The sequence below is a fragment of the Amblyomma americanum genome, chromosome 4 (assembly GCF_052857255.1).
Source record: "Amblyomma americanum isolate KBUSLIRL-KWMA chromosome 4, ASM5285725v1, whole genome shotgun sequence".
NCBI lineage: Eukaryota > Metazoa > Arthropoda > Arachnida > Ixodida > Ixodidae > Amblyomma > Amblyomma americanum.
This window is the reverse complement of record NC_135500.1, coordinates 218,722,296-218,746,600: the sequence shown is the minus strand read 5'-3', so window position 1 is coordinate 218,746,600 and position 24,305 is coordinate 218,722,296. Positions and strand designations below refer to the sequence as shown.

The 24,305-nt window shown below is 43.8% G+C and overlaps 1 protein-coding gene across 1 annotated transcript in view; it reads right to left on the bottom strand.

The window, feature by feature from the left end:
- Positions 1 to 7,794: 7,794 nt before the first annotated feature.
- Positions 7,795 to 24,305, bottom strand: part of LOC144129371 (WD repeat-containing protein 48) — a 44,842-nt gene continuing 28,331 nt past the window's right edge. Inside the window, exons 13-19 of the mRNA XM_077663444.1 lie at positions 22,776 to 22,872; positions 22,113 to 22,193; positions 21,531 to 21,621; positions 19,462 to 19,576; positions 17,991 to 18,067; positions 16,010 to 16,214; positions 7,795 to 13,061 (exon numbers count right to left, since the gene is read on the bottom strand). Of these exons, the coding sequence (XP_077519570.1) occupies positions 12,969 to 13,061; positions 16,010 to 16,214; positions 17,991 to 18,067; positions 19,462 to 19,576; positions 21,531 to 21,621; positions 22,113 to 22,193; positions 22,776 to 22,872 (759 nt within the window). The 3' untranslated portion in view covers positions 7,795 to 12,968. The remainder of the gene's footprint in view (positions 13,062 to 16,009; positions 16,215 to 17,990; positions 18,068 to 19,461; positions 19,577 to 21,530; positions 21,622 to 22,112; positions 22,194 to 22,775; positions 22,873 to 24,305) is intronic.

Below are 24,305 nucleotides of genomic sequence, written 5' to 3'. Positions count from 1 at the left end.
GCAAGTCATCCTGTTGTGTTCTGCTGGTACGCCTCTCAAGGCAGCTTATCACGTGTCGTGTCGCTCCTTTTCTGCTTCCCTCTTCAAAGCTTTCGTCACTAGCGCCTATGCCTCTGCTGTCCTGTTCATGCAATATTTCTCCTATGCGTGCCATAAACGTCATCGCCGACCATTTACCAGAAGCACAGTAGATTGGTTCAGAGGAAAGGAAAGCCGCAGTAACTTTCTCACTCTGCGCTGTGGTGGGCACATCCGAAATAATTTTGACCACTTGGGGTTCTTTACCATTCATGGGTAAAGCGCACTTCAAGTCGTGAACTGACTTGCAGAGGTAGGTAGGTAGGGAGGTAATGAGATTTCAGGGAGGGGCTGAAGATCCCACTGCCGCAAGCCCAGGTGACCGTCCTCTTTTGAGCCTGCGCAGCAGCGCCTCCGAGCACTATTCGGTTGTGGTGATTGTTGGGTGTGTGAAGGGTACGTGTTGGCATTCCAATAGGGAGTATGGCAGCATGGCTGGTTGTGAGCAGAATTTTCATGTTGGTGTACGTTTCTCTTGTGCACTATAAAGGGTGCACTATCGTACGCTCGGGAGTAATGCGAGTAAGTGCCCTCCAGAAGCGACGGAAGCAAACCTACTCGTATCAAAAGCAGTCTTGTCCCTTCGAAGCCAAAACGTGGAATGCTAAGCTAATCATAGGGTTTCACTGCAACAATTGTGGGCGATTAAACGTTTTTCCATTAACTGTAGTTTGTGGTCTTATGGGTTCAGACATTTTCACTTCAGTTGACCTTGGGTTTGCGAAGCTTACGACATGAATAAAGAAGCCCTAAGATTGTGCATGCAAGCCCTCCGTCTGTCTACATTATAAGGAAGTTATGTTCCTTGATCCCATGTAGCAACACGCATTCTGTTTGTTTGTCTGAGTGTTGCCTGCACTTTCTTTATATTCGCCTTGTTTCCTGTGGACAATCTTCACTTGTGAGTCAGCGCTATCTTTCATCCCTGTATTTTGGGCCGTTACCCTCAAGAGCACAATGTGTATCTTACGTCAGCCATCGCTGTGCTCAGAAAAGCTGGCAGCGCATTGATCTTTACGATTCCCTATTTGGAAAATTTCTTTTTTGATGGGCGCCGGTCAACAGCAGCAACGCACATGCCACTGAACCCGGCACTCGGCAAAACCAACCGAATCTCTGTGCAGACAGCTAGCCACATTAGCAAAAGATATTAAATCTTGCGCAAGACCCATAGAAATACTGTGCAAAAGCACATACGGCCAACAGTCGCACATGTATACGGTGTTTCTCACCAATACGTCGAAAATGAGCAAAGCACCATATGCAGAAATTTCACGTTAACAGCCAAACGTTAAAAAACGACGGCTGAGCTGATACGTTACTTTTCATCCATAAATGTCGCCAAAGGCACTTTTACCAGTGCGCTCTGGATAAGAACTGAGCCTTGTCTACATCTATAGCTATATATCGAGCCAACAGGGAGCGACAAATTTCACCAACCCACACCGCAGCGTTTAAGTTCTTCAGTGAGGTGTGTAACAAAGATGCGTGCAAGAAAAAAACGAAAAAGTTTTTATTCAGAAGCAAAGAAGGCAGCTGCTGCTCAATTACGACACAACATCGCCGTAAATGTGGACAGCACACAGTTTTCGTCGTTTCGAGCCCATTTGACTAGCAGTAACACGACGTAATAAAGCTGTGACCGAACCCTCAGCACGACTCCGCGGCAATGCGCGCACAAATTGACGCAGCGCAGTTCACCTTCCCGTTCAACAGCTGCACTGCGCAACATACGACCGCCTCCTTTGGCACGCACATCCTCGCACACATACTACGCAACAGCCTTCGGTGAGTGATCCGCCCTTCGCGCTTGCAACGAGCTTCGTTCACAACACATGCACGTGTAGCTCCGCATCGTCAGCGGTACAAAATCACTGAACGGTAACAATCAGTAGCAGAAACTCCTAAAATGGCCCACAAATTTAAGCATCCTACCAGTGCCCATTTCTTTTTTGACCACGTCTTTTTTTTTTTTTTGATAGCATTGTTTATTGCCTCTCAAAGACACTGAGGCTGACATTCACCACTTGTTGTGGGATTGCCCGGCACTGAAGCCAACTAGAATTCGCCACCTGGCAGCAGCGGGTCTCCACCCAGACAACCCGTCCTCATATATTGATTGGACGCAGGGGTCACATCACCGCTCCCTCCTTGCCTTCATTAGATCGGCACATCTTTTGACCACATTTTGTCTCAATGCTGGCGCCAAGTTTTTTGCACCCTAGGTGCAAAGGTTCAGTACTGCCCCGAGCGTGGTACCGAACATGCATCGAAGCTGTTAAAAAACCGGTACCGACGTTTGGGCGTAACCGGCGTGCACAGCCAATGTCTCGGGCCACTTCAGAGCCAGTCGAGTGAATCGCGCCCCTTTATCGTGACACCTTAGGACCTATTGGTATGCAGGTGGTGCTCGCGTTTCGAGGCACCTTCGGGTCCATGAGAGCAGCCTGACCAGTCCGAGACAGCAATCATAACACCAGCATCGAAGCTGAAAGGCAAATGAACTAATGCAGTCCCTATGGCACAAGATCTACACACTACTTGTTCATCTCTAGAAAGTTATGATGCTCTCAGCAGTGCCCTTATACAGTGTTCAACATTGGCCACGAGAAACCGGGAGAAAAAGTCGGCAAGCTTCTTGTTAACAATACTAACTCATAATTGGCCAGCTCATTACAGCCGGACAGTCACAAACGAGCTTGCGCATTAAGAGCTTTGTGCCAGACACCAGTCTCTACAATGCCAAAACCGTTTCTTGAACTTAGATGAGAGGCAGATAAAGTCAAGTGAGTTCTGGGTGAATGAAATGCTATCAACGTTGCACTTTTCAGTCATGACAACGGATCGGATCGTCTTGTCTGACAATGTATAAAATTCTTTGCACATAAATGCCACTAGTGTCAGGGTCCTGTTCAGTTTGAGGCATTTCTGCAAACACAGAAAGCATTGAAAAGGTACTTGACAATGAATGACAATGAACGAAGAGAACACCCTTATAAGGGACCATAGCACTACAAGCAAAAGCTGTATCACTATCACACATAGGCAACTTTGTCCTCATGAAAATGCAGCACACATTAAAATGTGATGCACCAGCACAATGCCTCTAAATTTAAAAGACGACAATGAAGACCTAACTAAACTGAAGGCTTGCAAGTGAAGAACTAACACCACCACACCCAAAACGGTTTACTCACATAACATGAAACAAGGTTTAAAGTAATAAGAACTCATTTTGCATGAAACTAAAGCAGTATTATTGGTGACAGCCTAGCACATGCAGAAGTGGTGCGAATATTAACCTCGCATGGTTTTGTCAACCATGGCACCATGTTAACCAGTTACATGTGGTCACACAACATTCGTGGCATTTCTTTTTGGTGTGCATGTGCAGAGGTACTCCCTCTGATGCATAAAAGAACTGATGCAGTTATGCGCTAGACATAAGTGCATCTGCGTTTGCACTAAGACATGTGCTAGCTGGCACTCCTTGTTCCACAAGGTGCCACTGCTGCTCCATTTGGTGACACTGCAGCACACAATGTTCATGATCTGGACAACAACCAATAACTTTTAGCTTTGTACCACTGAGAATGCAGAGCTACACACGCAGGACAACACCCCACTGGTGTGGCATACGAGTCGACCACTAAATGCACAATTAACACACTAACTGAAAAATAGTGAGTAGCATAATTGTTGACCATCTTGCACACAAAGAAAGCTGTGGCAACCTGGACAGTTGTCAAGGAGTTCCAAAGATGAATGTGAAAGATGGGTAACATTTCCAGAAGCAAAGATTTAACCAAAAACGTCTGTGGGTATCCAACTGTGTCACTGACAAACTGCTGTGGCAGATTTGCAGCAAAGCTCAATTAGTGTACACACACAGAAACTGAGTGTTCACCGCAGTGGTGATTTTCACAAAATAAATCAACCGAGCACACTGCAAAAACTCACAAAGCAATGCCACATCAAGACAGTGTTTACAACATCAGTGACTTGCACAGGTAGCTTCATCAGCTGTATGGCGAGCTCACGTTTTACAGACAAAAGCAAAAACACACAAGCTGCAACACTGCTTATGATGCGTGTTTTGCACAGCGTTATGCATGTCACCCTCACGTAAGCCCTCGGGCTTTCAGGTGCTCAGAATACATGTTTTACTGATGCATGCACTATAAAACAGGAGCCAATTGAATACCGTATTTTCCAGAGTATAGTCCGCAGACTATGCATGCTTAAAAGCTGAAATTTCGCATTGTGCAAACTATCTATGGGTGCGGACTATACAAGGTTTACTTTTTTAAGATGGTTTGGCAAAGCAGGAAAAGCCTAATATGGCAGTCGAAGTAACAAAAATAATTGGCCCGACTGATTGCCTCATTTTACCCCGCTAAATCACATAATAAAATCGACTTCCAATATGCAATTGCCTTCGATATGCAATCTAATGCTGCTTGTGTTGGCTGCTTTTTGACTGCTTCTCGATCAGAGCTTAGATTTGTGAGAACAACTGCAAAACCTCAATGGATAACACCAGGGGCAGAGAAGTAACGCCTCGTAATATCGCCGCTTAAGAAGGTATCCAGGAAGTTCACCAACTACTTCATGAAAGCACGACTAGAAACTGCTACAACAGAGGTGGGATTCTGATAACGATGACGACATGGGCGAGGCTTTGTTGAATTCGACATGCCTTATTTGTTTTATTCCGACAGCCCCACGGAAAGTGATTTTGACAGATTTTAAGCCTGACTTCCATGCAGTCTATGAAGGGCCCAGAATTTTACTGCTTGATAATGAAAGTTTTTCGCACCGATTAAATACTGCCCGATGACAATCTAAAAAAGCCTATTTTCAGCCAAAATTTGTCCCAGTGGACTATATACCTGGTGCGGACTATCTTAGCAAGAACTTTTTACTGTAAGCCGAAATTTGCCTCTGCGGACTATACATTGGGTGCAGAAAATACAATACCACAACTCCATGTGTGACGATCTCATGAGCACCCGCATGCAACCCCCTACCTCTTCCGCATTTCTTTTATAGTTTACAACCTCTTTTACCACATCACCAGTGCTTCTAAGCCACTCATAAATATCTTCAGAGCGCAGCAGAAGTCAACCTGGGACACATGTGCAATTTCAGTATTGCTGATACGAATTAACAGAAATGTGTTCGATAAGTGGAGTGCTTTCCTCTCACGTGCACTCATTGACTGGTATATAGTTTAACCGAAGTTGAAGGAGCCCAGAAATTACTTCGTTATAGCCATAGCTTTATCATAGCCCACGATGACCGAGCTTCCAAGGGGAATCGTCATTCCTTTGTTATAACCGTTATTTCATTAAAAACCACTTTGTTATAATGAGGTTCGACTGCAGTTACCTTTTTCTAGTGCCCTAAGCTGTGCCAGGCAAGTGAACTACTCCTGACAACTCAACGCTTCCGCCAGTATTTTTGAGGTGATGACAGGCATGCCGATTTAGTCTGGCAGGCAGAAAGATGCAACAAAATTTGTTTAATCCAGATGCACAAAGCCAAGTCTCAACTGGCAGTTGGGTGTGCTAACAACTTGAGGTGGCTGCAGCACGCCTACTTCAAGTTCCTTGAATCGTAAAAGATTACTGGATGGTCCCCAAAATGCTAAAATTTTGGGTACTGCATCAATTTTACCATATGATTTGTTTAAAATTATGCACAGGAATTTTCCTCTTGATGACCATTTAGCATAAAATGCATGAAATGAACAAGCTCATATGGGCTTTAGAAAGCTGTTAACAGCATAGTTTTAGCAAAGGTAACTGTCCTTTATGGCCTAAGTCCAGAAGCTGACATTTGCTGGCATATTTAGACGAAGCCTGCTTGCTTGTTTGCTGGTGTGACAAATGATGACCAGTTTGCTGCCAGCACCTTTTACACACACACACACACGGCCAAAATTTGTAGCACATACATATTCACAGTTACATCCAAGCCTTATTTACCGCACAGATGGCACCAGGCTAGTCTAGAGCACTCGAGCAGTGCACTGGAGGGCAAAAGAAGTGAAATCACATGGCAACCACCAAGTTTTAGGTTGCTGCTCATGTCTGTGTGGTTTGTATGCTTTAGTTACTGCACTGGTGCATAGCTATTCTCTAGAACGCATAGACTACAGTCTGATGAGGTAGGTAGGAAAAACTTTATTGTTAGGTAGGAAAAACTTTATTGAGCCAGATGAGGTTTTTCTTTGCCGTGCAGTGCACTGCTTGCTTGCAGAACCCAGTGCCATTTGCGCATCTGTTCCGACAGCAACATGTTCATGCAGCAAAGCGAAGGGTAAAGACAAACCTAACCCTGATGTGATTGCAACCTTAGATACTGAGAAGAAAACTCAGTGTTGCCTTGTGAAGCCACTAACATGCGAGCCTCCACATCAGGTATACATCATATGCAGACAACATACACATCCCCTTCCTCAGCAAATTCATACTGGAAACTGAAAGGCATCCATGGACACCACACAGAAGTGCCCACAAAAGTTTTCGGAACACAAAAATTACAAAAAAGCCAAACTGTTTGGTTGTCTAAGCAAGCATCCACGAACTGATGGCTGTGCTTAGCAGATCCCTGTGTGACATGCAAAACACAGCCCTAAATATATGGTCGCGCCTCAGGTCAAGGAAGAGATTCAGCTTTTTCACAAATTTCGTGTTCCGAAAACTTTCGTGGACACCTATACATTCCAATGCGATTCACTACAGGAGACCAGCACAGCAACTAACTCACAAAATACTTCAATGTTTGGTGAATAACACTGATCCTAACACGCTTTTGCTTTGTCTCCTGTTGTTATTCTTTGTGTCCAGCCAGTTATTAGGGTGGAGCTGGAGTGAGAAAAAAATTGATTTTTAGATTTTGCAACCTTCTGATGGATCATTGTTTATATTTCAGAAAATGCATAATATTTGCTAATTGATGACCTCAAAAATGCTTTTTTGATCATTTTTTGTAGAGACGTCAAATGGAATGGTGAAGTTTTCAGAGGCTTTACTCGCATTTTTCTCGCCTCACTTTGTTTTGTAGAAAAAAAATTATTTTTAGATTTGGCAACCTTCTTTCTGATACAGCATTTCTTTAGCTTTCAGAAAATACATTACACTTGGGTATGTGCGACTTCAAAAATGCTCTTCTGAATCTTTTCTGCAGTCACCTTGAACGGAAAGGTGGAAGTTTTGGGAGCATTTATCTGCACTTTCCTCAAAACAGCATTTTTGGAGGCTTATGTACCTTTTTCTCAGGAACTACAAGGCATGAGGAAACAAAATTTTCCTGATTTCAATCAATGCCTTCTACACAACTGGAACTAGAATCTATCACCTAAGCCAGCTGGTATTTTTATGATTAAAAAATAACCATTCATAAGTGGCAATTTTACAGCACTGAAAAAAAAAAACTGAGTCTATTTTTTGCAGAAAGCACAAAATTTTAGTCCTGGTTGTGTAATATGAAGCACTGCACGGGTTCGGGCTGGCCCAAAAGCGCTGGTATTTAAGTTGTAGGTCTGGGCCGGGCTCAGGCCCGTCCGTATATAGAGGGGCTGCACACGAATGAAATAGGACCATGGTTTTAGCTGAGAAGACATTACTCGGCACTTGTTTTTGAGGTCTGCTATACCTGCATTTTCCTCGTGCGAGAAATATTAAACAAAATTGTTTTTTTTTTATTTTTGACTCTTGCTCAGAATGCATTAGAAATGAAGGAATCCCCGCACTAAAATGTTTCCAGTTGTTTATTAATAAACCCCCGCAACTAATTTTTGTTGACGCGCAATGCGACAAAGCTCATTTGTAGACTGACTTTAATCAGCACCACTCACTGTGCTATGTACAAGTAATTTTGGATGCTCACACCTGGCCGCGTTGAACGATACAGTGACTTTAAAAAGAGAAAGTGCAAAATCCAGTAGTGGGCTGGACTGTAGTATCATTCTTAGTGAGCGTTGTAATGCCTGACACACGGGTCATTTGCATGAGTGCGTTCACCTACTAAAGTACACACCACTGCTGGCTTGGGCCCATTCAACTATCAGTGAGCACTCGTCATCCTATCTACCTGAAGGCACTCCGCACCTTCTCCATTTTGTGTTACCGCTTGTGTCTGGGCTCTTTAAGTCTCATAAGAACCACTGCAGAAGGACCTTCATTCGATTGCTCAACGGGCAGCTGTCTGTTCCAAGATAGCCATTGATTGGCTGCCTACTCTCCCAAAAATGCATCTCTACATTATAACGCCACTGGAGAAGAGTATATTGCTTTAAGATGTTTCGGGTCTTCAAACACATACTACACAGTAAACAGGCGTACTCGCTTTTTGTCCCCATATTTAGACATTGCGGATCGTAAAAAATGACTGATTAAAAATCTAGAGGTAATGGAAAGCTTATTGCGAGTGTATGCAGCCCTGTTCATTTGGCTCTCGGAACTTCGGGGCTATTCACAGACAAGATCACTATTTAAAAAAAAACCAGGAGGGCGTACCCGCCTTCTCTTCTTTTTGTGCTTACCAAGCCAATGTTTTCAAATATTACTGCGATTTAAGTGCCTTTAATGGCCGCTTCTTTAACTTGTGCAGCAAGAGACTACTAAAACTCAGTAATTTACCTATTGAGCTGCTGCAGGAACAGGCCTGGGCCAGGGCTGGGTCTGGGCTTGAAGCCGCAGGCCTGGACAGAGATTGTGCTTTGGGCTCAGGCCGAGCTGGGGCCTCAGAATGCAGCCCGAGCAGTGCTCTAGTAACATAATTGTTTCTACTCTCATGCAAAGTTCCAGGACTCTGCATCCCATTGATTTAAAGAAAAATGTACACAAGTGAAAAAAAAAAGACTAAAAAAATTTAGTCGAGTGTTTGACGGAATCCCGTCTGGCGAGGAGGGAACATAATAGAAAAGAGGTGCACTCGCCAAAAAAGAAAAAACGCGAGTGCCCCTCTTTTCTGTTATTACAAAAAATTTAATAGCTTTGAACTCTGAAGCAAGCTGCATCCATTTAAGAAATTGCTTGCAAATTTCATAGCCACAGCGTTTATTATGATTACAGCCAATCTTTGAGAACCATTTTCGAAGTCTCACCCCACCTTAAGATGAGACGCGGGTCTTGAAATGAACATCTTCGTTATTAAAGATATCATAATGAAATTAGGTGTGTAGTGTTCCTTTTTCCTGTTTTAGAAAACATAATTAGTTTCAGTAAATTTCAATTAGTTCCCATAATATAGGAAAATAACTAAAACCTAATTAGTCACATTCTTACGGGGTCGTTAAGACACTTTCTATATTTTCTGGTTTCAATTGAAACGGGGCTGTAGACAAAGACCTGCCATCTGGAGCTATGCTAACTATATTGCTGTTGAAGTACATCATCATATAAAAATGTTAAATTTTGCCCGAGCACCATAATAATAACTAGGTGACATTATAGTTCACAAAATTTGAAATGTTCGACTCAGCCAAACAAACACAGTTCACAGTTTAGTTATTTCTGAATGTAACGGTATAAGACTAATTGAAATTGGCCATGAAAACCTAATAAAAACTTTCGCAAGGCTAGTCATGTTGGCAAAAAACACAAAGCTGAGAAAATTGCATCTGAAGAGCTCATGCCAGCCATTAGGAGGTCATTGTAGAGGTTTCAAAAAACAGCAAAATGCGGACGTTCCAAAAATATTTCACAGCAGTGAATAATACCAGGTAGTAGGGAAGGGACCCAGCTTTAAAAAAAAAACAAGATGGCGGCCATTGGGAACATGGTCGTGGGATGTGACGGGTGCGAAGTCTTGCCGCATTTTGCTTTGAAGTTGCCATTTCTGGGCTTCGTAGGGGCGAAGTATATAGATATTTTTGTAAATGGAGGTAGAATTTAGATCTTGAAACTTTTTAGGCAGGAACTTAGAGTGTATTAACCTCGAATATGCCAATTTTGCAAAATCGAAATTTTCGCATTTTTTTATCATTTCAAGACTCGCATCTCCCCTTAAACATTTATTGGAATCTCCAGTAGCAGAGATCTAGACCATGTTTGTTCAGACCACCAAGACGAGACAAATACATATATATATATATGTGCACCCACACACATCACCCCAGCCTGTACCTTTACTGAAATACTTGCACAATATAAGAGCTGTGCTATGTGGGGTTCCGTGTCAACTTTTACCTGTTAGTTTTGTAGCCCACCTTGTCATAACTAATTCAGAAGGTCCTGCCAATCTTCAGAGAAGTCAGTCAATCATATTCCATGCACCATAAAGAATGACTTCTGGGTAAAAAGAAGGCAGGCATTCGCTCAAGCTCTTTGTATAAACTGCAGCTTTGCAAAGAACCCTGTTTTTAACGCACAGCTCCTTAGGAAAGCAGAAGGCTGCACGCAAAAGCACTAACATGCTGTGCACTTTTTTTTCTCCGAGCTTCCACTATCCTGAAGGACGTTTTTAGCTGCAGGCAGTTTCTTGCCCTTCAGTGCAATGCGAGCAATCGCTTTGCTCGAGTGTCGCCTGCTTCGAACAGCTCTATTCACTGTGGGCATAGTAGATGACATCTAAACCATACGATTACATAAACATGCCAAATGAAGCAGATGGACAGGACATTTCCATGGCAACGGGCAGGCCTTCCCTTCGTCCAGCCTACTGAACCTGTTCAAAGCCAGTGAGAAGCACGTCAACTGGATGTACAGAGAAGATAATAGCGTGTCGTCTATTCGGCCCACCTGCCCAAATTGCCCTATCTGTTGGCCTCACCTTGTGCCTTCAAGCAACACCGCTGAATATCGCCACATGCCCCTTAAACTGGAACCAAAGCCACCTTCTTTCTCCGAGTACAGTGCCATCATGAGTAAGCTATGTCACCTGCACTACTGTGTGACGTCCTGCCAGTCTTTGACATCTCCAGAGTAACAACCTGCTGGCAACCTTATTTATTCGCAAGTTTTCCAAGCATAGATGCACTGGCACACGAGCGTAGCGCTCATTTCCAGAGTAGGTGTTGGAAAAGAATACCTCTGTTGCTCTCTACAAAGTTGCCATTGACATCGTACTGTGCAAGCACTAAAGCAGCATCTGACAGTTTCTGAAGCTTATCACCTGTTTTTGTGACAAGTGCTATACTGCCATTCCCTGAGTTTCCGGAAACAATTATGTGAGGCTGCTGTCAATTTTGCAGCCAACAATGATAAAGAGAGCAACTTGAAATTTACACAGTGCCATGCACCTCCAACACAGAGTTGAAAAAAGCAGCACCTCTGAAGCACAACTTTTTCAATGCCTAAATTCGTGACACAGCCGAACAGTAATTAATGTAGCTTAAAAATTCTTTGACAGTAAAGGCCTTTTGCATGGCACATGAAAAGTTGATTACTGTGCAACCTCCATCCGCACGAATGAGAACAATATCTTACACTTTCGTCAATGGCAAGGGTAAGTGAAAGCAATGTAAGACGAGAGTTTGCTTTTGGCATTATTTTCAATGTTCAACAAAATACTTGCTCCTCAATCGTAGCTCAGTTAGAACCAAAAGCAGCTGGCAGGTTTTCCTACTTGCAGTACAGATTACACAAGGAAAAATAAAATATTTGAGAATGGTTTAGCAAAAGAAAAATTTGGTGCACCATTCACCAACAAACATTTGCTTAACAAATGGAGTTACTGGTTCATGCTGACTGCAGAAACATGGCTTCATTGGATGACACCAAAGTTCTGTTAACCAGCCCAGCAACTTGTAATACAGTAGAATTGAGATGATACAGATCTCACGGGGTCATGAAAAAATTCGTATCATCCGAAATTCCACATGTCACCCAAAAAGAACAAAACCCATGCGCAGAGGCATAGCAAATGCTTTCATGGAGTTTTTGTTTATGGCTGACGGGTTTATTTACGGCCATGTGGCCGTAATTACTCATGGTGCGCACAGCACGATTAGTGAATTGCTGAGCCAGCGATGTGTGGGCCACGCACTGCCGCTCACTGCTCGCAGTGCAACTAGTGATTGCAGTGTCTGCAATGTACGGACAGCGCTTAGTGGTCAAAGGTGCGGTCGTGGCTCACGTGGTCTTACCAACTGTAGTAGCATGAGAGAGTGTTCGGAACATCTGCATTTCGGCACATTGTGCACAATGCACTCCGGCCAGGAAATTTCACCAATTCGTATCAGCCAAGATCGTATCATCAAGATTCTATTGTATTCTTTTTCTTTTGGGAAACCAAATGCCAGCTTTTAATGCTCCCCAAGGTGACAGCAGTTGACTTATACTAGGCCTACCACCCTCTGACCAACAACTAAGCATGTACAACTAACCCAACAGCCTTCAAGCATAATGCAAGAAATCAAGTGTCAAATGACGGTAAACAAATGACCTCGTAAATTCTCCGTTAACGCCAAAGATGAGAAATGTGAAATTTACTTCTGACGCTTTGTCGCCATTGTTTCAGCTGCTCACACGAGGCGCTTGCACTTGGCAAAGGCTCATTACTCCTCTCCTTAGACATGGCGCACAACGCTAAGCCGCAATCTCCACAGGCGCACTTAGGACGTTTGGAGGTGTGAAGGAGGGGATAAAAAAAAAAAAGCGTCACTGTTCTGCGGGGAGTCGCAGCATTAAGTGAACGCGCTTGCAGAAGGCAAGAAGGGTGTGACATGATGGGGAGGGTGGAAGGTGTGCCTGAGGAACACAGATGACCTCATAACGAGTGTGGGATGGGATGGGGTCGTACGCAGAGGAGCAGCGGAGGGGGAGGGGGGTAGCTACTGGGCCCCTGTGGTCCAAGTGGAGTGGCTATCACAGAAACATGGTGCCGACAGCACGGTGGCAGCTCTTGCGAAGAAGGAGGCTCCAGGCCAGTGGCCGGTGTCACTTAATTGGCCGGTAGTGGAGCACGAGGTCTGCGCCACTCTTCCACACGAAGTGGCGCACCGTTCGCAGGTCCATGCTTGGCTCCAGCACCTGTTAAACGCGGGCAAGGGGACGCTGTGAATGCTGCCTTATGACTGATCCATAGTTCCTTTTCTGACACTAATTATTGACCATTAACTTAACTAGATTAGTCATGACTTTAGGCCGATGATTAGTTGTAGGTCTCCCATGATTTTGTTGCCTTCCATTCACTGCCTCAGAGATCTGTATGTCATTAATGCAATATTTGTTACATACAGGGCACCCGTGAACAAAATTTTGTTTTCAACATAGTGAGCGATTCCACACACACAAAAAAAAAGGTTGGCTGGCTTTCAATCAAGTCAATTCAGAGTGATCTGAAGTGGCTGGCTGAAGATTAAAAATGATTTACTGCTTTTGTTCTTAATGCTGAGGTGATCAACTACCATTTTAATTTCTTTTTCAGGGCCCTCGCTAACTAATGTAGCAGTGATTGAGACAGCATGGAAAAACATATGTAATACATAAACAGTAGAACTCCACTGTTAGGTTTAAATGGGACTGCAAAAGAGTGTACCAGCTAGGCAACGTGGTAGCTGAATACAGCGTGTGAAAAAATTGTACCCATAGTTTTCTGTCATATTTAAAAAATTTTTTCCAAGTGCAACACGTTTTTGTTTGTCTTTTCTGAAATTAGCAAGGCTTCACAGTGCTCGCAATCGTTTCGCATGCTAAGGACATCTTAAATGCCCCTGCGATCACTCTTCGCCCACTTGCACAATTGTTGATGGAGTGAAGGCAGCAGCGAGAATGGAGTGCACAATTTTGCAGCATGCGCGCACTTCCAAGCAGTTTTCGTGGCAACCGCTAGAATCCCACGCATCCCTCGTTTACCGAAACCACCAAACTGCATCTTTTAAGCTGCAGAAGACAACAAAAAGGGGATGAGAGAAAAGGAAGCCTCTGAACCAACTCACACAACTGCATCTCATACAGCACTGCCTGTGCACTATCTGTTATGCATGGTTTTGTTTCTGCACCTTATGTTGTTTGTGCTCAAGTAAGTATGCCGGAAGCCGCCAAATGTTATGGCGGTCAAGCGCCAATGGAGTGCAGACAGTCCTGTTTTGGCCACTGTGCTGTAGGCTGTTAAAACGCTGGCACTTGTTAATCTTCTATAATGTTGGGTGACATTCACAACATAACATGTGGAAATGCTGCCACAGTTGTAATGTACAGCAGTTTGTATTTCATGGGTTTCTATGGGAACTACAGCGGAAATGGCTCACGGCAACATAGCAACTGGGAAAATGCAGCACACGGGAACACAACAGCAGGGTTACGGTACTGCACATGCAAGAATATGATGCAATGATGTACTCCGCTGGGCTGCTCCTCTAAATGGATGTTAAGAAACTACTGCAACTGCAAGTCTAATGAGTTCTTTCAGACGGCAGTGACTAAAAAGACACCCTTGAACACAGCTCGCACTGCCAAGCTCATCAAAACAAGGAAAAGCAACTACGTTGTTTCACAGTACGCAGCATACAGCACCCTGGACGAATTCATTACTACATTAATTTGTTGCCGCTGTGGCCTTTCAATTGCACCAACATGTCTCAATTGTCCCCTAAATTATTTACAACACTGCTGTAAAAACTCTCAACTGACTAACTGACATCTTGCCACCTTGACCAATTATGCAAGCTGAATCACTCTTGCCTTCATCTCGCCCCTAAATGACTTCCTGTACATAAGATAGAAACGTGGCATAACATTGAAGCTTAAGTGTATTTAGGTACCACAAGGCTGACCAATAGACAGAGCATTGCAGCGGCATGACTGGATAGGAAAGCAGTGTTCAAGGCTAGCACATGCCTCAATGTTAACACAAGCCCAATTTTTTCCAGATTACAACTTCGTAGCCTGCGTTAAGCACCTTATACCATATTCCCTCCTGTAATTTACACACTTTTTTTCTTTAAATTAAGGCTTCAAAAAGGGGGTGCACAAATTACACGGAGATTTCACAAACACGTTCTACAAACTCTACAAAGGTCATGATGTGCAGCATATACCGTACATATTGTCACCTATAGGTTGAGCTGCCACCTTGCATCCCTCGCTGGGTAAAAAAAGGTCTACCCGAGATATAAGTCGATGCATACCCCTCCTCCCCATCCCTCCCGCTCCACCTCATGTTATATGGTCGGCCGCGGGATGGCATGATGGCGCTTGTGCAGCTGAAAGCAATAAACGCGCAACAACACAATTGCAAAGCTAGCAGTGAAAGAGAAATGGAGATGAAAGGTGATAGTCGAAGCCCGGCTGGCTAGCGGAAAACTGAACAGCAAACAGTTCGGCAGTTTGGGATTCTGGCAAGTGGTGGGAAGGATGTGCTGCCATTATTGCTTTCCCTAATACCGTTATCTCTTCGTGGCTATTCAGCTGGTGCTGACTCGTTTCCACTTGACTGTTGGTGTCTTGAGAAGGTGTTATCAAGAAGGTGCTCGAGGCACACTGGTTCCGGTGCCCTAGTCTCGCACTCTCGCCTAAAAAAGCCAACCGTGTTCGTGCCTCACACGCATCAGGTATGACTTCGCTTTGGCTTGGTTTTGATAGTGACATCTTCCTTAGAGAAGCGGCGTGGTGGCGTCCCTTGACACTTGCACCTCTCGCAGCCGCACATGGTGATGCGGCCGCGCGATGATCTTCCCAAGCATTTCTTGCGCACTCCTGCGTGCATGCTAGTTGTCTGGCATAGTACACAGCGTAAAATATGCGAGTAGAAGTTTTTTTTTTTTAAAAAACCCGAGAAATAAATTAGAGGGATGCATTTAATGCGAGGGCACAAATTACATGAGTAAATATGGTATGCCACTCTGCTTCTTGGACATTCACCGCTATCAAAGTAGCAAGGAGGTCACTCCAGCACTAAGGCATTCAAGTGGCAACTACGTCCCTGTTGGCAATGTTTCAGAGTTGCAGCATCTTGATGCCAAATGAATGGCACTCACCTGGTCTTGGCAAAGCAGTTCAACTTTCTCCTCAGCTATGGAGGAGCGTTCATCTTCAGCATTGGATCCCGGGCAGTTGCTCTCGCCGTTCCTGTCCTGCGTCTGTGAGCTTGTGTCCGAGCCTGCTCCTCCTCCCATTATCTTCTCGTACACGTGTTCAATCACTTTGCGTACTTGTAGCATGTCACTTGCAGACAGGCGGTCCCTGTGCAGCACAGAATGGGCAACGACCTCTGCTTTTCTCTCGTCTCCCCATTGACAACAAAGAAAGGGATCTACCTTACTGTGGAGCAGGAAGCTCAGCACTATCTGGCCCCAAGTAAAGAAAATGCACAGTAGAAAACTTTGCACTGCATGGCACTACACAGAAGCACTTAGCCACGTTGCATCTGCCGACATTGCTAAGCTCCTGCAGGATAAAGCTTTGACTGCTCAGATGCATCAAGTTCCGACTTTGAAGGTTGTCAGTCCGATGCTACTACTTGCAATACTTTTAGCATGAATTTTGCAGTGCCCAACGATACAAAGACTGAAGTTTGCTTCAGTTTTATTAACCTGGTTTCTAGGAACCAGCAAACTGCTGCAAGTATATGATACTGAAAAAAAAAAAAGGGGGTTTAGCATGACATAAATGAACAGCATGGACACAGGGCAATGGTGATGAACGACATAGCCGCTGTTTCTACATCCTCATCATCTTGTGCCTACGCGTTCTTTTTTTGTCAATTTAAAACAGAACAGCGCGCACTTTGACAAGGACTACGAGGAAGACACGACACAGACGTGACACAGCGCTCGTCTGTGTCGTGTCTTCCTCGTAGTCCTTGTCAAAGTGCGCGCTGCTCTGTTTTAAAATGACATACCAACTCGCCCAAGCATCCGTTTTTTTGTCATGTCACACCAACCAGCCCATATCAGTACCTTTATGTTTTCAGCACACTGGCCAAGCCAATCTGGAGGCAATAAGTGCAAATACTACTACTACTATGAATTCCAAGTCAGATATCATAATGCTGCAAACTCAGAAAGGCACTACTCCCCCAATACTCTGTGTTACATTTCTTCTACTGCTACTAGTTCAGGTCTAATAAACATTTTTTGTACACACAGACACAGAAAATGTATTCATGCGCTCTGTCATGCGCTCAGAGGATGACGACAGCAAAACCAAAACTCAAGACGAGCGCATCGTTCCCGTCACCCACGAGGAGGTTGGTGCGATAGACGTGCCGAGGCAACTCGCGAACTCGCAACATAAGCAAGACGCGCGTAACGCCGTTGCTGCTGGCAAAGAAAGGGCAGCAGTAAAAGACCACTCTAATCGCAAATAAGGTTTTAGCCGTGAGTTGACCGTATGCAGTGTGTTTTTGGTGGATTTTTAGCATAAAAGGAGACGAATTTCGATGTAGCGAAATTTCACAATTACGAAGTAAACTGCCGATTTTACAGACTTTGTTAAATCGAGGTTTAGCTGTATAGGACTTTCTATATTTCAGAATCGCATGAGCTCAAACACACTTGGAGACGCTTACACGCAGACTTGCAAGGGTTTAAGACTTTCTAACACTGAAGCTTGGGCGAGATGGTAATCCATTTAAGTAATAGAGCACAATTTGAAACAGGGAAAAAGAAAGACACACAAGGGCGAGCGTTGACTTACAACTCAGTGGTCGTCCTTGTGCATCTTTTTTAGTTTCAAATCATGCTGTGATACTCAACTTAATACCTTAACTCAAATATCAGTTTGAACTCCGGAAAGCACAAGTGGATCCGTGAGTGAGCTTGGCAACCCACAGCTAGAGTGTAGCACATGCTTCCAATCTGCCAGATAAGTTATAGGTGCACTGCCTACTATACTTTCGTTGCAGGACTGCAACAATACATCACAAAGTGCTCTCTGACAACAAAGGACGCACTTATGGTTTCACCTCATTAGAATGCCACTAGAATAACAGCAGCAAAGGACGAACAAGGCACACACCTCCGGAGTGGTTTCACACCTGAAGAAGAGTGTGGGAGCAGGTAGAAAGGGATCTTGCCGAGCCGGGGAACATTCCGCTGAAAGCAGCCAATACACTCCAATGAACATTACTTTTGGAAACTCAACATGTAGTCTCTTGCATTCCTCCCACTTGCCCTGCCTCCTTTTCTCTAAATGCATGTTACAGACTTGCACACCAGAAAACAGCAGAGAACTTTCAGTTCATCAGGGAGGAGAAATCTGCTGACAAACATCTAATTTTTGGGCCCATGAATGTTAATGACACTCAGATGTGGCAAGAAATTTTGTCTCGTTTGGCTTCTTGCATTTTCCCTTTTTGTGTGCCAAGAAATTGCGGTCTTATTCAAAACCAAGAAATTCAATACTCGAGCAGAATAAGCACACTCAGCCACTACTACCCAACCACATTGGATCCTGTGCTTTGCTGCTCATCCCAAAATTGGGAAGTCTGGATAAGAGAGACTTCCAGTAAGCCTAAAGGTGCACTAAAGAGGAATCTGAACTTGTTTTTTACCACAGGAACTCAATCTACAAGTTTAGAGCATTCTTAGAAACTTCGAATTATTGTCGTGTGTGATAGATTTTCCTAATTTAAATCGGATTAAACGTTCCGGCTCCAGCCTTTTTTTTTTTTTAGCTCAACGCCGAAGGTAGGAGGAGTCAACGAACGCATGGAGTACCTTTCAGCCAGTCCCGTGGCGGCTTGCCGCTCTGCCATCGGCGGAGTGATACGTAAATCAAAGAGCCCACGCATATTTTTAATTTCCGTGGAGCTAATCTGTTGTTGTGTTGTCTGTGACTGAAATTATTTATTCACAGAAACCTAAAAAACAAGTTACGTTACAATGTGATGTGTTAACCTTTTCATCACCAAAAACATTTTTGTCTGCAATCAGTTCCATCTAGTAAGTTAAGAAAATCTTGTTTGATTCTTCAAATATCTCCTTTTATTGCTTTCCATACTTGGATGCAAATGTAACTTGATTGTCTCTTATAAGCTGATTTGTCCTGCAGGAACTTCATTGTGCGTATGTAAATGCTTTCTTTTTTTGTTGTTGTTGACGTTGCAATCAGTTGTGGACCAAGCATTGTACACGTCTTGAGCCCACTTCTGCCGTGGCTACCAAAAGGGGGCCGGCAGTATTGAATAAATAAAAGATAAAAGCGAAAGCGAAGCCGCCATGGGACTGGCTGAAAGGCACTCCACGTGTTGGTTGACTCGTTCTACCTTCAGCATTGAGTTCAAAAAAAGATGGGAGCCTGGATGTTTAATCCGATTTAAATTAGGGAAATCGGCCGCACAGGACAATAATTCGAAGTTTCCAAGAATGCTTGGGACGAGTAGATCGAGTTCCCGCAATAAAAAGACGAGTTCGGATTCCTCTTCAGTGTACCTTTAATGCAATATTTCTCAAGCCAAAGCCCAAAGTAAGCATTGCATGGGACTCACAGCCACCACAACATCAAGCATCCACGATGGCATGGTCTCATGAAGCAGCATCTCTTCTGTATCTCGGCCAGCATCCCCAACCAGGAACCTTAGCAGTGTTCGCCCTCCGACTTCGCTGCAACGCAAAAGGTGGTTCAAGCAATGCCGAATCTCTTTTGAAAAAATTCTAGAAGATTTAGTCTGAACACGCTCAGCCTGAAAAGTACGTGCTCATCATCAACCTGCCAAGTATTCTACTCTGAACTTGTCCTGGATACTAAAAATTAATACAAAAGGCTGTGCAAACTTAAGTCTGTATATTATATTTAGCACCATTCTAAGTATTGTGCAGTAATATTTTTTCAGCATAACATAATACTTACAGAATTCTTATTCAACTCCTTCCAAGGTAGAAATCCAGCAAAGTTTGCTGTGAATTATGCTGTGGGCTAAGCCAACAACTTTTTGGAAAACAAGAAAGCTTATGGAAGTGAAAAAAATTACTTTACATACAACTTGGCCATTTCATACTATGTGTGCCAGATATGCTTGACCACAATTTTTTTTTTTTTTTTTAGGAATTGAGCTTAATTACCTAATGGTGGTGAGAGCTTCTTCAAAATGAAAATGTGTTTCTTGTCCCTTTATCAAGCAAACGAAATTCAAGGAGGCAGTAAAAGCATACTCTGCAAATACCCTAAGTATAAATACAGTAGACTCGCGACAATTCAAACTCAGATAATTCATACTTTTGGTTAATTCAAACAAATTTCAAAATTTTGGTTGGCTGGCTATTTTTTCAATGCATTTTAAAGTCAATTCGTGCCACGATTTCTCTTAAATGTGGTTAATTCAAACTTTTTGTCTTGCTCCGGTGCTCCTGGCACATGAAAGAGTGGTGGCCTAGGCTGGATGAGTCAGGTTTGTGGCACTGTGCGAACTGGAAATCTGGCTCGTCCCAACCGGTTAGCTCCGACGCGGCCCGGAAGCTGTGTCGATCGGAGTTGCCTTGTTGCGGCATAGTTCTGTTTTCTAAGCTTCGCTACCAGCCCGCTACGCCTGCGGCTGCCAGATGCTAATTGGTGCGTCGCTGCTTTTTTTTTTCCTCCTTTTAGAAGGTGTCTCGTCATTCCGGCGCAAATGTGTATTCCTCTCACCTCTGTCCGCATGGTCCTGTGTGTCGATAACGCACGATCATTAAGACCTGCTCGTTGCATGGCGAAACCTCCTTACACGGACACTGTCGCATGTGAGGAGGCTGCACTGCTACAGCGTTACACCTGTCAACGAGGCCGCAGAAGGCCGCGCTGTTTTGAAGCAGTTCTGCTTTGGTATTCCTAACAGTGGGGGCATGCACTTCAAAATGACGGAACTGCGAAAAAACTGTCATTGCCACGCAGTTTCCCGCTTAAAAGAAGATGACCACTGCCCATTTTTTCATCAATTAAACCTGCTGCGTGCAGAACAGTTTCAGGAAGTTTTATTTTTTTGTAGCCATTCAACTTTTCGACGTTTGGATGATTAGGACCCTTTTTTGTCCCTTAAGGTTTCTACTCTAATGAGAAACCAGCGCATTATTGATAACTTCTTTTGACCACACTTGAGTAAACAAACTTATTATTCACTTTCACCGATATTTTATGTTGTGCTAAAGCATTTAGCTAAATTTGCACAGAGAAATAGATCCAAAATATTATTTGTATGCATAGATATCAATACAGCAAATTGTGTTAAGTCTTGGATTATATTAAGGTGCACGTCCGATAATTCAAATTTACTGAAAATTCTCTCTACCTGGTTCCTTGAAGTTTGAATTGATCAGAGTCTACTGTATAAATTTCTTGCAGCCCATATTGTCTACAAACTTTGTCAGACAATCCAGCAAGCATTAATTTTTGATGAGGAGGTGTTTATAAAGCTATATCTGCAAATTTTTTGTGGTATTTGCACTTGGATCAAAATGTTCAAAATGTGCCGTTTTTGCGACTTCCTTGCAACAAGTTAGTCCTCATGAGCTTGTGACTTATTTATGGTTGACTTAGAAAATGTTTAAAACAATCGCCAGTCATCCTCTGGTGAAAGGCACTAACCCGAAGGTGACCGGAGTGTGCTCTGGAACACTAAAGTACATGTTGCCAGGTTTCTGCCTGTCCCCGCCATTCATCGTGGGCGCTACAGGACCTGCAGTACAGAAGGGGTGCACTCACTAGCAGCAAATCTACTCCACATATCACAGTTAAACTGGCACGGGCCTTCATTATATGGTGTATAAACTTACTCGGAAATAGGTAACCGTTAAGAATTTTCGAACCTTTTTTCCAGTTACACAAAAAGAATAGCTGCTCTCATACTGGCTGTGAACAAGGTGTGAGTCAGCATGCTATGCAAGACATAAAACGTGCACTCCCCATTACTGTTTTCTGAGCACACAACTGGATTTAACTGAAAAGGACAAATGTTTTAAAATAAAAGCGGTCCCAGCTATGCAATACCTATTTACAAATATAAATAGAAAGCAAGGCAAAGCAGAGAAGTAATGGCATCATAGGTTTTCTCAAGAATGTCTCCTGCAAGCAGAGTGTGCTCTCCAACTTGTCCCTGTCCCTTAACTGTAACTAGTTGTAACAGCCACCTTTAACCAAACGTGGGAAACCCGTAGAAACCAAACGCACCATTTTCGGGTTCTTCCTCGTTTGCGTAAGTTGCCGGCCAGTTCTCAAGTAAAGCCTGAAGCACCAGGGCTCCGAGGTTGACTGGCGCAGGTGAAAAAACAAGCAAAAGAAGCCTAAATATCAGGTGCAACACACATGTCAGCATCAAATACATCATCACATTAAAACGTAACACCACTGCAGGACACAGGTTTCTTTCACCGATCTCCAATTAGATAAACCTTGTCCTGGCACCACTTGCTGAGCACGTTTATCCACTACAAACTTTCTTTCTTTATTTCAATTCTTTTCCTCCTCTCAACTGCCTATCTTACTTTCTGCTGCTGATCTGCTTGTTTGCCTCCTTTTGGAATACAGCTGTTGCAAGCGTTAAAGTTCCCAGTTTCATGACTCACAGAACTGAAGCCTGATTGTAACAGTATGACTGAATGAACAAACAATGAAATCAGCAGAGGGCTGGCAGGCAGAGAACAGACAGGCGAGCAGATAAATGACTGCACACACAAAAAACCCACCAGCCAGTCAAAAAACAAAGTCATCAACACTGGCTAATAAATAGTGGATAGTGGTGACGTGACATTTTCTATAAAAGAAATTCAGCACTAGCATGAAGACAGCACAAAAGAAAAAGCAACAATGCTGCTGTGTGGCCAAGGCACTCACCCTTAGGATCAGGACCATCAGTAGGGCCCAAGCCAGCCTCTTTGATGGAAACCCAGGCTGCAAAGCAGTCTGGGTCATCTAGGTGAATGCACAGCATCTGGCAGAAGAATACAAAGAGAGCATGCAAGGCTATTTGCAAAATGAATGATGAAAGTTGCAAGCACATTACATTGGTACGCTAGCATGTATAGTCTGTTGGACGCCCACAACTATGCAAATGCCCAATGCATGCAAGCACAACATGCGTTTGCTCACACTAAGGCTTTGCCTTGCGATGGTTAATGGTATTTCCAGAGTCCCTGTAACCTGTGCTCATTTGTGGCAAGCTGTTTCTGGGGCCAGCAATGAACTGCACAATTTTCCAGAATTTTAATAGAGGCGATGTGTCTAAAGGGGCCAATCATCAACTTTGATTACTTTCCTTACTTTTCTTTTTTGTCCTTCTGTGATAGGCACCTGTTGCTCCAGTAGTCACAACAGCGCATATAAGCAAAGCTAACAAATCAAGTGTGCCCCTTTTTTTTTGTAGCGTTCAGCTTTCATTGTGACCGTTGGGAGAATGGGGCCCAATGCAACGGCATGCAAGTTGCCTCAACATGGCCGGCAAAGCAAACGCGATAAACTGGCATACTGGCACTGCAGGCAGCATTCAACATGCATTCATGTAGAAACAGACCACGACCTATGTTGGCCACGCTGAGGTCTGCAAGACTAGCAGACTGTGCGCCACAAAGGATCATCAAATAAAAAGTCAGACACCAGTGAACGGACCAAGTTTTGATATGACTCTCAGCACAGCTTTCCCATCCACATAAGTGCAGTTCACAAAATTTTTTGTGCATGCTGGGCAGTTTATAAGAGTCAGGCTGCCATGCCCTGCTCCTGCAGACAACCATGGTAGTGCACAACAGCACTTCTCATGTAATAGGACATTGAAGACAAATTGAAGTTGGCCTGCATCAGTAGATTCCAAGTTTTAATGACAAAGATGCTACTTCAACAGAACAGAGCGCCCTTTTTTGGGGCAAGAAAGGTGATAAAAAGATGTTTAAACAGGTACTGTATCGCCACCACCATCTGTCTTCCATGTGCAAACTGCAATGCATGGCAGTTTTTTATGCGGATCCCTGAGGCTATAGGCTGAACTGCTATTCATTTCCAAACGGAGATCATGGAGTCCTGTTCAGTTTGAATAAAGTGGTAGGTGAAAAAATTGGCTGAAGGCTTAGCTTGGTTAAGCCTGGAAAATTGCGAAAGCAATACCCTTGGCTGCGCCTTGGTTCGGCTGATGGTGTGGACATGGCTGCCCTTTGTTAAACTTATAGCTATACATTGTTTTGCTACCGTCACTGTTATGTCACTGTCTGGTTCGGCCGTGATGAGAGACTTCTCCCGATTCTTATTCAAGCACTCCTCCTTCTCTTGGGCTCTCTGCTTTCGTCTCGCCTCGTTGCGTTCTCCCTTCTTGGCTGCATACTGCACTCTTCTTTTAGCAAGACACTCTACTCTCTGTTCCAGCGTTTCTTCAGC